The sequence below is a fragment of the Tenrec ecaudatus genome, chromosome 6, assembly GCF_050624435.1.
Source record: "Tenrec ecaudatus isolate mTenEca1 chromosome 6, mTenEca1.hap1, whole genome shotgun sequence".
NCBI classification, from domain to species: domain Eukaryota; kingdom Metazoa; phylum Chordata; class Mammalia; order Afrosoricida; family Tenrecidae; genus Tenrec; species Tenrec ecaudatus.
The window spans coordinates 58,367,288-58,379,323 of NC_134535.1; the positions used below are offsets into that span (position 1 = coordinate 58,367,288).

General features: G+C 37.5%; 1 protein-coding gene across 1 annotated transcript in view; it reads right to left on the minus strand.

The window, feature by feature from the left end:
- Positions 1-12,036, minus strand: part of TBC1D15 (TBC1 domain family member 15) — a 60,739-nt gene that overhangs the window by 12,957 nt on the left and 35,746 nt on the right. Inside the window, exons 8-10 of the mRNA XM_075551270.1 lie at positions 10,615-10,743; positions 10,033-10,136; positions 8,105-8,199 (exon numbers count right to left, since the gene is read on the minus strand). Of these exons, the coding sequence (XP_075407385.1) occupies positions 8,105-8,199; positions 10,033-10,136; positions 10,615-10,743 (328 nt within the window). The remainder of the gene's footprint in view (positions 1-8,104; positions 8,200-10,032; positions 10,137-10,614; positions 10,744-12,036) is intronic.

Consider the following 12,036-nt stretch of genomic DNA (forward strand, 5'->3'; position numbering starts at 1 on the left):
CTCAATATAGAATTACATATTGTTTTGTGATTAATCACTGTGCTTTAATTATGTTTAATTCTGTTCAATTTGTAACAATGAAAATATATCCTGCACATCAGATATTTACATTACGATTCATAACAGTAGCAAAATTACAGTTATGAAGTAGCAACGAAAATCATTTTATGGTTGGGGGGTCAACACAACATGAGGAACTGTATGAAAGGGTCGTGGTATTAGGAAGGTTGAGAACCACTGCTCTAGGACAAGGTGGAACTTCCCCAGGTAATCAGGCAAGACTGTGAATCTATAACAGTAGACTGACACATTTTTCTCACAAGGATAGTTTTGAACTGCCAACCTTTTGGTCAGCAGCCAAACATTTTAAGCACTATACCACCAGGGTCAAAGCACAAGTAACATTAAATAACAATTCATATTAGTTAACACTACAAATGCCAGCTAGGAGTCCAAGAGAAAAGCAGTGCTACTTGAAAGTAATGAGAAACGCTACTGTGCAATCAAGCACAATCAGAGATGTTTCATTAATAACTGCTTCATTTATTTTGAGAAGTATTACAAACTTCTTTGTCATATTCCACAATCATCTTCAAGACAAATTACTTCCTTATTTTCACATATACACAATTCAATTTACATCTTGTGAGTAATTTATTTTAATTTTAGAAAACAGAAATTGACACTTGGAAATTACTTCATGACATCTAGAAAAGATCTCAAAATACCACCATAAGAAGATTCAGTTATATCAACAACTAAATTCACAAACATGGATCTCTTGTCTACGAGGGTTTAGGTACACTTTGTTGCAAAAGGCTTTCTAACTACAAAGGGATTTCTCCAAACTTGAATTCCTCAGTAAATTCCAAAGAAATAACTTGAAAACTCAGAAACCACCAATATACTCTATAAGCAATTGTTTAAAAATTAAGCTAAATAATTTGAAAACCAGTTACAGAAAGACGGCCTGAGCGTCATTAGAATGGCATTGTAGCTTTCCGTTAGGATTTGATGTAATAAGCATAGATCTACAGAATTGTGGAAAGACCTTTCAAACAAATTTGCAAAAAAATTCACACTATAAATGTAAAATCTTCATTTAAAAAATAAAAGTAGCCCAAACTCATTTAATAGCTAATAATTTCATAGTAAGTTATTTTTTTTAACTCAAGTATAATTTAGCTAATGCCAAATTAGAATTTTGGGTCCAATAGATACCTTAAACATGGGCTCAACAGATTTTAAAAACTTTTATTTTTAACTGGGTAAGGGAGAAGACCATCAGGTTTACATTCAACAATTCATAGGCATTTTTCCTTTGGTCAGCTGATTCATTTCAATTCCCCACGATGTACCAGTATTTACTCTACTTCCTGCAGGTTTCCCGTTTCCATTCCTATTTCTTTCCTAACCCACTAAACTTTATCTTTGGGGAAATACTGCCCTTTTGACCTCAGATGGTTAATTATTCTAAGGCGTGCAAACCTCTCTAGTGTTAGTGGTACCCTTGGAAACCATTGTGTATTTCTAGCTGAACATTTCAGCCACAGGAGTTAGTTCAATCCCTGAACTGAAAGGTTCCTAAAGCTAAAGACCATAGTCTTGGTGGGTGGGGTGGGGGAGATGTCGTGCCACCATCTTACCAGTTTATCCCTGACTAGTATTCTATATGCTTTTAAGTTTTGTTCCACATTTTTCTCATATTCTACTCAGGACATTCTTATGTGATCCTTTCCTTTAGAGCAGTTGGTAGTGGTAAGTAGCCAAACACCATCTAGTTCTGGCTTCTGGTCTAGAGATCCACATATTTACGATCTACTAATCCATTGGACTAATGGTCTCCAGTGTCTTTTCATTTTCATTGCATTTCTTTCCTTCAAACAGAGAGAGACCAATAGCTGCACCATATAGGGTCATTCATGAGCTTTTCAGCCCAGTCACTACTTGCCTATGTAAGATGTACATCTTTGTGAATAATGTCATGTCAGTTTATCATGGCAGCCCCAAGACTATGGTTCTGAGCTCTTGGACCCAACGATTCATTCTCTCAAGGTGCTCAGTTATGCCTAAGGTGTTTTCTTATCTTTGCCTCTCTATTCTCCACCACATTCGTGGATATGTTTGCAACAAAATTAAGTACATCTGTAAAATCTCCTCTTTAAAACCTATATATATATATATGTAAGGGTGGACGATTCTCCCTCCCACCCGTTCAGCCTGCATGTTTACCCAACTATTTGTACAGTTACTGCAGAACTACATGTGCACCAAGTAGCTACCCGTCACCTTTCATTCTGACACTCATCCCACTTGTCTTCCCTGGCTCCATTATTTGTTGCCATTTCCCTTCTTATTCCATAGTGCCTTCCCCTTCATGCCTTTTTCTTTTCTCTCATAGATACCTAGTAATGACAAGTGATGTAGAAAACCAGAAACAGTCCAAAATAATATATAAAAATGAAGGCAAGATTAAAGGGGTTACTAGTTGTGTAACAGAGTTAAGCACTCCATACTGGACAAAAAGTTGGCAGTTTGAATCCACTCAAAGAACCCTAGAAAGGCCGAGTGATCTGCTTCCAACGGTCACACCTTGAAATACCTGCAGATCAGTTCCACTCTGAACACACGGGGTGCCCAAGAGTCAGGATCCACTAATGGCAACACTTCAAAGGAACTATTTCTAAAAAGAAATACTTAAGTTTCAAATAGAAAAAGAGAGCTAGTCTAATTTTATATAATCTCCCATCTAACTTGATACAGCTAATGGGCAGAGAGGCTAAAGAAAACAATACAATCATCCTGACTGATCCCACCTCAAATGGGCCCTTAATGGGGCCTCCCAGTAATGCTCAGCATCTCTTCTCCATTCTCTCCTTATTCACGCAACACTCTTGCAGCTTCTCTCCCAAGCCTCCAACTCCAGCTTCACCTGTATCCTAGCTGACAGACGAATGGTGACTCTGATTTGAGAAAAAGGCAGCTATCCAAAGAGACTTTCCCACAGATTCCCACTATACCCATACCCAATCACCCTTCTCGCCTACCCCTAATAAATCTGCTTCCATGATCTTGGTTGAGACCAACTCTCCCTTGTGCAGGGAATCCATCCATACTTTGCTCTAGTACTCTGGTTCCCACTCCAGTTTCACTACATTTTCTTTCTACTGGGTCATTCCCATCAGCACTCAACCATACTGGTTTCTCTCATTTTGGTTCTGAATCAGTGGTTGTACTTACAAAATCTGGTCCTGTTCTATGCTCACTATATTGAAGTTTGAACCCACTACTGTAGCCACTGTGTCCATCCATCTCATTGATGGCCTTCCTCTTGCTCTTTGACCTTCTACTTTTGTCAAGCACGATGTCTGTCCTTCTCCAAGGACTGGTCTCTCCTGATAACACTACCAAAGTAGGTGTGACGAAGTCTCGCCATCCTTGTTTCCAAGGAGCATTCCGGAAGTAAATCTTTCTAAACAGATTTATCTGTCCTTCTGGAAGGCCAGGTCTAGTCAACATTCTGCACCCCCAATATAACTCAAATGCACCCGCTCTTTTATGGCCATCCCTAACCACTGTCCAGCTTTGACGTGTATATGAGATAAATGAATATACCATGGTTTGGATCAGGCACATCTTGGTCCTCAATGTGACATCTTCAACACTTTTAAACAGGTCTTGTGCAGATTTGCCTAGTGCAATGTGTCATTTGATCTCTTGACTGCTGCATCCATGAGCACTGATTGTGGAACCAAGCAAGATATGATTCCTTGACCACTTCCATCTTTTTTCCATTAACCATTGGCCCAGTCGTGAGGTTTCTGGTTTTCTTTAATTGATTTGTAATCGAGTGCAGTGTTTGATCTTCTTCGGCAAGTGTTTCAAACCCTCATTTTCAGCAAGCAAAATTGTGCCTGTTGTTAATGACCCTTCCTCCAATCCTGATGCCAGTTCTTCTTCATATGGTCCAGCTTCTCAAATTATTCACTCAGCATTATTAACAAGTACAGTGAAAAAATACAATCCTGATGCATGCTTTATCTGATTTTAACCTATGCAGTATTCTTTTGTTCTGTTCCTGACTGCCTCTTTGTCCGTGTGCAGGTTCTGAATGAGCATAGGGACTCCTCTTGGCTGTCTAATTTCTACCGCATTTCTCCCCAACATTTCAGAGCAGAACCAGAAAGAACTACATGCACTGGCTGCAATCCTCTCCTTCCGTTTCCTCTAGAGCTCACTCCAGTCACACTGTCACAGATGCCACTCCACTGACACGCCTCTCTGTCTCCAAATCTCCTGATACCATTCTAAGCAACAGCCGACCTGAGTTTCATCCTACTTGATTTCTCAGCACCTCAATCTTCTTGAAATATTTTCTGCATTTGACCCCTCAAGGATATCACTCTTCTTTCCTATGACTGCTCCTTAATCTCCTTTTCTGTAAACTGGGTTTGGTTTGGTTTGTGTAATAAGGTAAAGTGCCTCTGGTTTTAGTTCTTAAACCTCTTCTTTTATATGTATTTGCCCCCTAGACAAATTCATCTACTTTTTAGGTCATAGTTTCACATTATTTAAATGCTGATTATAACCCCTATTCCTCCACTGAATTTACCTCCCAAACCCTATCTATTTATTTTCACTGTAGTGACATGTCCAGAACTGAGTCACAAATATCCTTCCAAACTTGCTTTTCTCATGGTCTTTCCCTTAGGAAACGGCAACTCCGTTATTCCAGTTTCTCAGCCTCTCGGTGCCGTCCCGGAGTCACTGCATCTTCTCTCCTGTGACACGGATTCATCAGTTAATCCTCCAAAATGCATATAGAAATGAGCAGGTAGGTCTCCCATTAACTCATTTCACCTCTAAATCTGACTCAGTCCATTCTTTTTTTAAAAAAATATTTTATTGGGGGCTCGTACAACTCTGAACACAATCTATACATCAACTGAATTGGGCGTGTTTGTGCATGTGTTGCTCTCTTTCTCTTCTAGACATTTACTTTCTATTGAGCCCTTGGTACCAGCTTTTTTTGTTGTTTGCTTGTTTCTCCCCACTCCCCCTGCCCCACTCAGTCCACTCTTAATGCACTGGTTCTCCTTGCTCTTCAACCATGATAAGGTCCCGAGGCAGAAACAAGCCTTCATCTTCCAAGAATACCCTTCACCCAAAAGTTGAATGACATACTTTCCTCAAATCTTCAAGTTTCTATTCAAACCTCAACCACTCAACCAGGATTTCTTGGATTAAGCAGCCGTTAGCTCTCACCGGAATGACTGTAATAGCTTCAAATAGTCTTTCTACTTCCACCCTTATTCCCCCCTTACTATCTTCCATAGCAGCCAGAGTGATCCAGTTAAGTCAGAAACCTGATTATGTCACTCTTCTGCTCAAAATTCCCCAGTGGCTTTCATCTAGGGCCGAGAGAAGTCTAAGTCTTTACAATGATCTACAAAGCTCTATGTGACCTGGACCTACCCACCCACTATTTCCATTCTGATCTCACTCACTCCACTAATAGTCACACTCCCCTCCTTGCTGCACACGTATCATATGCAAAGGTCCTGAAGTGGAAGCATGTGCTGTTGCTTTGGGCGTGAACTAACTTTCATCGAAACATGGTGGCAGAATTTACTTTTCATTTTCTACTCTCTACTCAAGTATCACCTCAATAAAAGCCTTCCTTCCTGGCCACGTAAGTTGAAACTACAAAACTCCACACAAACTTCCTCTTTCCCTACTTTCTTTTTCTATTTACTAATTATCACTAACATATTACACATGCCTCCCTTGATAGAAAGAGTGGATGTGCACCACTGAACTCAATTTGAGTATAAATGAGTCTGGGCTATGATATTAATTAAAGAGATAACCTAAGATAATTTACAAAATACTTCTGTCACTTTTATCATCTGCTAAAAAATTAGCAAATTGATGTATATTATTCAATTCAAATTATATAATAGCAACAGAAGCATCTCAGATTTTCCTCCAGTATCTGAACAGTAAGAATGTGACACACACAGCAAAGTCAGCAAGATGTGAGCTCTCACCACTGTTGCTTTACGTATGAAGCAAACAGAAGGAAGTACGTCAATTGAGAGGGAAAAAAGTAAGTAAAAGCTTAAAATACTGCATCTCTAAGATCTCTTTCCAGTTCAGTGTTCAGCAGGAAAAAAGCTTCATGTCCATGATCACTTCCCCTACTGAAACCACTGGACACATTTGTCAGTGTATACAAAAACCACCAGATCTACATATTATTTTGGGTTTTCCAAATATGTTAAAAATGTTCTTCCATAAGCTCCTGCTGAATAGGAGTATATTATTTTTGTATAAAAAAATAAAACTTTTCAAGGAGTACATGCAGAAAAAATATTTTTGGAAACTCATTGTGGTGGCAATTGATGCGATTGATATATGGAATGATATATGTATTAAATCCCAACTAATAAGAAAAATAATTTAAACTTTTAATTAATTATTTCACTTGAGGTATTATGAAAAATGAAGTTTGAAGACATTAAATATGTCCAAGGAGACAAGGTATGAGTACAGCACAATTAGAACCTAACTTCCCTGATACTAAGTCTACTTTTAGCACTGACCTATTACATTAGTATGAATTCATGAGGCTCATAAGATCTAAATCCAAAAAGAGTAACACATTTTTACAACTTTTCTCATTCTCAAATTATCAGAATTCTCACTACTCAAGTTATTGATACTGATTACTAAAGTGAGGCCTATCATATAAAACACACTGCGCTAACAGGGTACTCCTAAAAGTAATGGAGCACACTGTAACACTGGCTTCATGTATAGCCAAGGGCATAATCTAAAGATTAATATAATCATAAAGAATATACCTATCCTATACAATAAAAATTAGGATTATTGATTCCTTCAAAAACTTATTAACTTGGTCTTGACAGAATCTCACAAACCAGTACTATTTGGAAATAAGTCTAATGCTAAAAACAATTAAAACATATTAAGCATCGCTGTTTGGGATGACCAATTATGTAAATTTATTTAACTAGTATATGTCTTTGAATGATCACATCAAGTGAATAGTTATTCTATTTTTAAATACTGACAATAATTTACTACCTATCTACATATATGTTTAAATATTTTAAAATATGTATGATTGGAAAGACTATAACCCAAAATCAAACATAGTTATCTTCTGGGTGATGTGAACAAAATTCAGTTTTATTCCTTTTTGCTTACCTATCATTCCTTATTTTTCTGTAATAAGCCAACTGCTTTTCTAATGAGGTAGAATGTCTTTTGGACAATTCCTTAATTCATTTATTGAAAGTGCAAATATATCAGTAATTCTAAAAATACTCCATGTATTTCAATAATTCTAAAATATTCTATATATTTAATTCTAAAAATAAACACTTCATATTTAACCGATATTTAATCTTATCAATAGAGAAACAAGAATATAAACACACATTCCCAATGTACTTTCCGATTCTGATTTCTTTGGAGCACAAACTCTGCAGTAGACATATACTTCTTTGTTTCAAACCACTGGGGGATCTCAGCGTCCCTTCCCTGACCAGTTTTGACCCTAAGTGCCAGGACACACCTTTCTCTCACCCCCATTCTCCCAGAGCTGGGTGACTAACAGCCCTTGAGCTTTGGGGTTCTCATAATCTCTTGAAACTCAAAAACTACAGAGGAAGGTCAATCTTTAATCAAGAAAGAAAAAGTAACGCAAACATTATGCCTCCTCCTCCCTCAGCATCCCTAGGTCTCCTGCTGGAGCTTCCATCCTCTGCCTTCTCTAAAGCAGATGTTTGCTTTCTCCACACAGCAAGCTCCAGTGAGCCTGTTTCCCAAGGCCTTTCATTGGCTTCACACAGCGCTTCCTGATGGCATCATGCCTCCTAAGGCTTAATCAGCACTGGGACACAGGTGATCCCTCTTGGTTTGGTTAGACTTCTATTTGTTGGTTGTATGGGCTGCCGTGGTGCTCTCAGGAACCAGGACCAAAGACCAAACTGTTTACTGAAAAACAGTTCCAAGCCTCCTATTTATCAAGAAGACCTACATGTAAATCCCTCCAAAACTTTTTGGAAAAAATTACCGATCAGACTTCTATAATCTCTTAACCTTGAATTCCTCTTCTCTTGTTCTTCACTGACAGATTTCCACTGTAGTTTCATCCTAAAGTATTCATCCCTAAAAACCAAAAAGATGACATTGTAATAACACTTCATATTTAACTGAGTGTAGTAGTTACATAATCTGGTGTCAATTAGGGACTTGAGAGGATTAAGAGTGAGGGGTGGAGTCTAGCCTGTCAACCATTGTGTAGCCAATGAGGCCTCTGTGTGTGTAAGGCCTTCCCCTGAGAATTTTGGGAATTCCTGGATTTCCTCCTTGGAGATGGGAGAAACTCTCTTGGCTCACTCCCTGGGAGACATTGCAGCTGACCAGACACATGGAACTATGCTGGCATCACTGCATGTGTTTCAAGAGTCTGAAAAGGACTTTATAGGCTAATATGGGACTTATAGACTTGATCTGGACTGGGATGTTTTCTCAATATTCAATTGCTCTTGTATATAAAGCTCTTTCTTATATATACATGAGAGTCTCCCTGGATTTGTTTCTCTATTCTACCCGACTAACACACTGCGTTGTCTGTAAGAAATATATCAAAAGCATTTATCAAATTAGTGGATGCAAGTTTATAAATAGGATAAATTATTTAAAGTTTTGATAAGAGAAAGCAAAGGTAAAACTACAATTTTATGCATATCACAAACTTTATATAGTAAACATCTACTTCAATTCTTAAAACTACACTTCAAATTATTCTGGTCATTAAGTACTTTAACCACTAATTTTCTGATATGTTAGTGCAGTCTAAAACTGAGGAACCTGACTCATTGGCTCATGACTAAATTGGTTGACCCAGGTCTGAATCTGATTCCACTTTGTTTCTGCTTTCTGATGGCCGCCATGACCTTCCACCACTGAAATGGAAAAAAATTTTTAACGTGGTAGTGCGTAAACTTTAATCAAAAGTTTAAGTTTGAAGAAAGAATGTTCCAGGAAATTATTGAGGTAAGTGATCTGGGAAAACATATTAGAAATGGAAATATCTAGTATTAAAGAGAGAAATGCTAAATAAAGTAAATGCCTCAAAATTGTTTGTAACTATGAAGTGATAATCAACCAAACGGAAGTTTTCCATAAAAATTGCTAATATTCCTCAGTAAAAAATTTTCCTCCCACCTTCAATTTCAGAGCATTTTTACTTTAAGATGCCCAGCTGGAACTGCTATTCCTCAATAAAATGCTCTGCATTACCCTTCTTTGTTGACACTGAATAAAAACAAATGTAATTTCCTTTTTAAATGCAACATGAGTTCTGGCTTTCCAACCAGTACGTAGCAAAAACGTATTAATCTAAGAATGTCTCAGAGGGCCTAGTTAACATGGTGGGAAGATAAGGATTGTTAAGGTGTAGGTACAGAGACAAACCGTTGACAGTGGCTTAAAGTCATAGGCTAAACTGTTGAACTAGGAATAAGATTAGGATCTGGAAGGTGGGTCTGTGTGAGAAAGAACTTAAATGCAAACACTCTCCCCAAGAAAACATGAAGGACCCATTAGGGAGATTGGAAACTAACTGATCTAAATGGAAATTTTACTTAACAATGAGTCATATTTATAGTTTTATAAATTTTAAGAATGAATCAAGACAAATTAGATATTTAAAAATCTCTACCAACATGGTTATCTTCCAAGTATGCAAAAGGTTACAAAATGTTACCATCAGTTTATACACTGATCAACACGAGGTTCTTCTGATAAATGTTTCTAGCTTAAAATAATTACAATGCTTATAATTTTTAAGTCAAAAAGAGGAAAATAAAATTATTTTCCCACTCCCTCACTGATTCCAAAACCTCATCAGAAATCCCACACTAATTTTTCCCCACACCCATTGTTATGGTCAGTTATCTGACTCTCTTTGATGACCACACTAAAGAGCACACTTACGTTTTTTGTTTTTGTAACTGAGCTCTTTCCTCCTTAGTGCTGTCCCAAGGAAAATATCCCAAAAGAAATTTCCAGGCTTGTTTTCTCAATGAATGACTAAGACCCTAAAGAAAACGTATTTGAAAAATCATGCATAAGAAAAGTTAGTATGTAAGAGGTAGTTTCATACATAAATAACGGATCAATTCATCTTATAACTGACAACTCTAGATTTTGAGGACGGCAGCATCTGCCAGAAAACTTTCAAAATGAAAAGCATACAGCAGACTCTATAGACCATAGGACTGGTAATTTCTTCTGACGTTCAATCTTACTGGATACGGCAACTACACTGGAGTGCATGCGTCCTTTGCGTAACTCACAGAGCTCCAAATGAGGAAGAATCCTCTTTCCAGAGGTCAGCAGACATCCATCTCCTCCACCTCTGGCCCCACCCGTAGGGGCATTATAAACACGTCATTCTGTCCCACCCAACAAAGGAAATTTCAAACATCATCCATCAAAGAAATAAAGTTCATTCCCATGCTTTAGGGAAAAAAATCTAGAGAGTAGGTTATATATAAACCATATTATTTAAATTACCCCTCTAAATATCATCTGTTTCATGTTGTCCACATTTAAAATTCTTCCTTCTGAGTCAATATTCTTAGACCACTCTTCCAGTGATAGTGGCTTTCTCCTTTGTACCATAGGCCGCTCACCCAAATCAATCTAAAAATAAGAGAGGCAAATACAAGTATACTTATACTCGGTGACAGGATATCAAGAAAACCAGAAAGCAAATCTAAAATTATATACCTCATATATCCATGCGAACATTTCTAATATCTCTGCTTGTTTTACAAGGTTGAGTCGTTATAAAGTACAATAGTTAGCATTACATTTTTTTCCTCTAACTACACCAACAACTGGGTTACAAATTCAGAGATAGAAAACCCCATAGATTAAAAACATTTGTTATTTTTTAGATTTGATTCATGATCCATTAGCTCCACTTGGCATTTTCTAAAATTTCTAATTCAATTAACAGATTTAGTAATTTTAAAATACCATTTGCTATGTCCTTTAATTAAGCACTACAGTTTAGGTGCTTATATGTTTGTGACTATGTGTAAACCCAGAATTGTAGCCAATTCAAAAGTATTACTGAAGTATTTGCCATGATTCAGGATCAAAATTCAACTTACTGAAAAAGTAAGTAGTGCCCTGACCAAAGGTGCCCCTTGTGTTTAGGAAGAAAACATGCAGATTAAGAAAAGAACCAGGAGTAACAGGCAAAAAAAAAGAAGGCACTGTTCACTGACTACTACGCACTCAACAATCCATTCATTATTATCACAAGTAGTCAGATTTAGTAGGGGCAGGGTGGGGAAGTCGTCGTTTATAAGGCAGTGAGTTCTGTTTACAGTAACCGAAAAATGCGCAATAATTAAGGTTGATGGTTGTACATGATCAGTGTAACTGATCATTATCTTATGGGGGTAAGTAAAAAGTACTGCTCTAGGGCAGTGGTTCCCAAGCTTCCTAAGGCCACGACCCTTTAATACAGTTCCTCATGTTGTGGTGACCCTCCCCCCCAACCATAAAATTATTTTCATTGCTACTTCGTAATTGTAATTTTGCTACTGTTATGAAATGGGCAACCCCTATGTCATTTAACACACACACCCCCCAAAATACAGGGTCACAACCCACAGGTTGAGAACCGCTGTTCTACGGTTCTAGTTCATATGGGTTCATTCCAAACAAAATGTGTTTGTCTCTCATCAGTGAATGGCTGCAGGCAAGTTCTCTCAGTATACACTTGTATTAAGCCTCATTGCCTTCAAAAAAGGGTGTCTTCAAAAAAACAGGATACTTTCAGGCACTACCTTGGAAAAAAACAATTTTGAGGTAAGGGCTAGTATCAATTTTTTTTAACAAAACGCTAGTGGACATCTTCTCAAATCATTAATGATTTGCATCATTTTCTCAAATCAGTAATCAGTTTACAGAGCTGCTTTA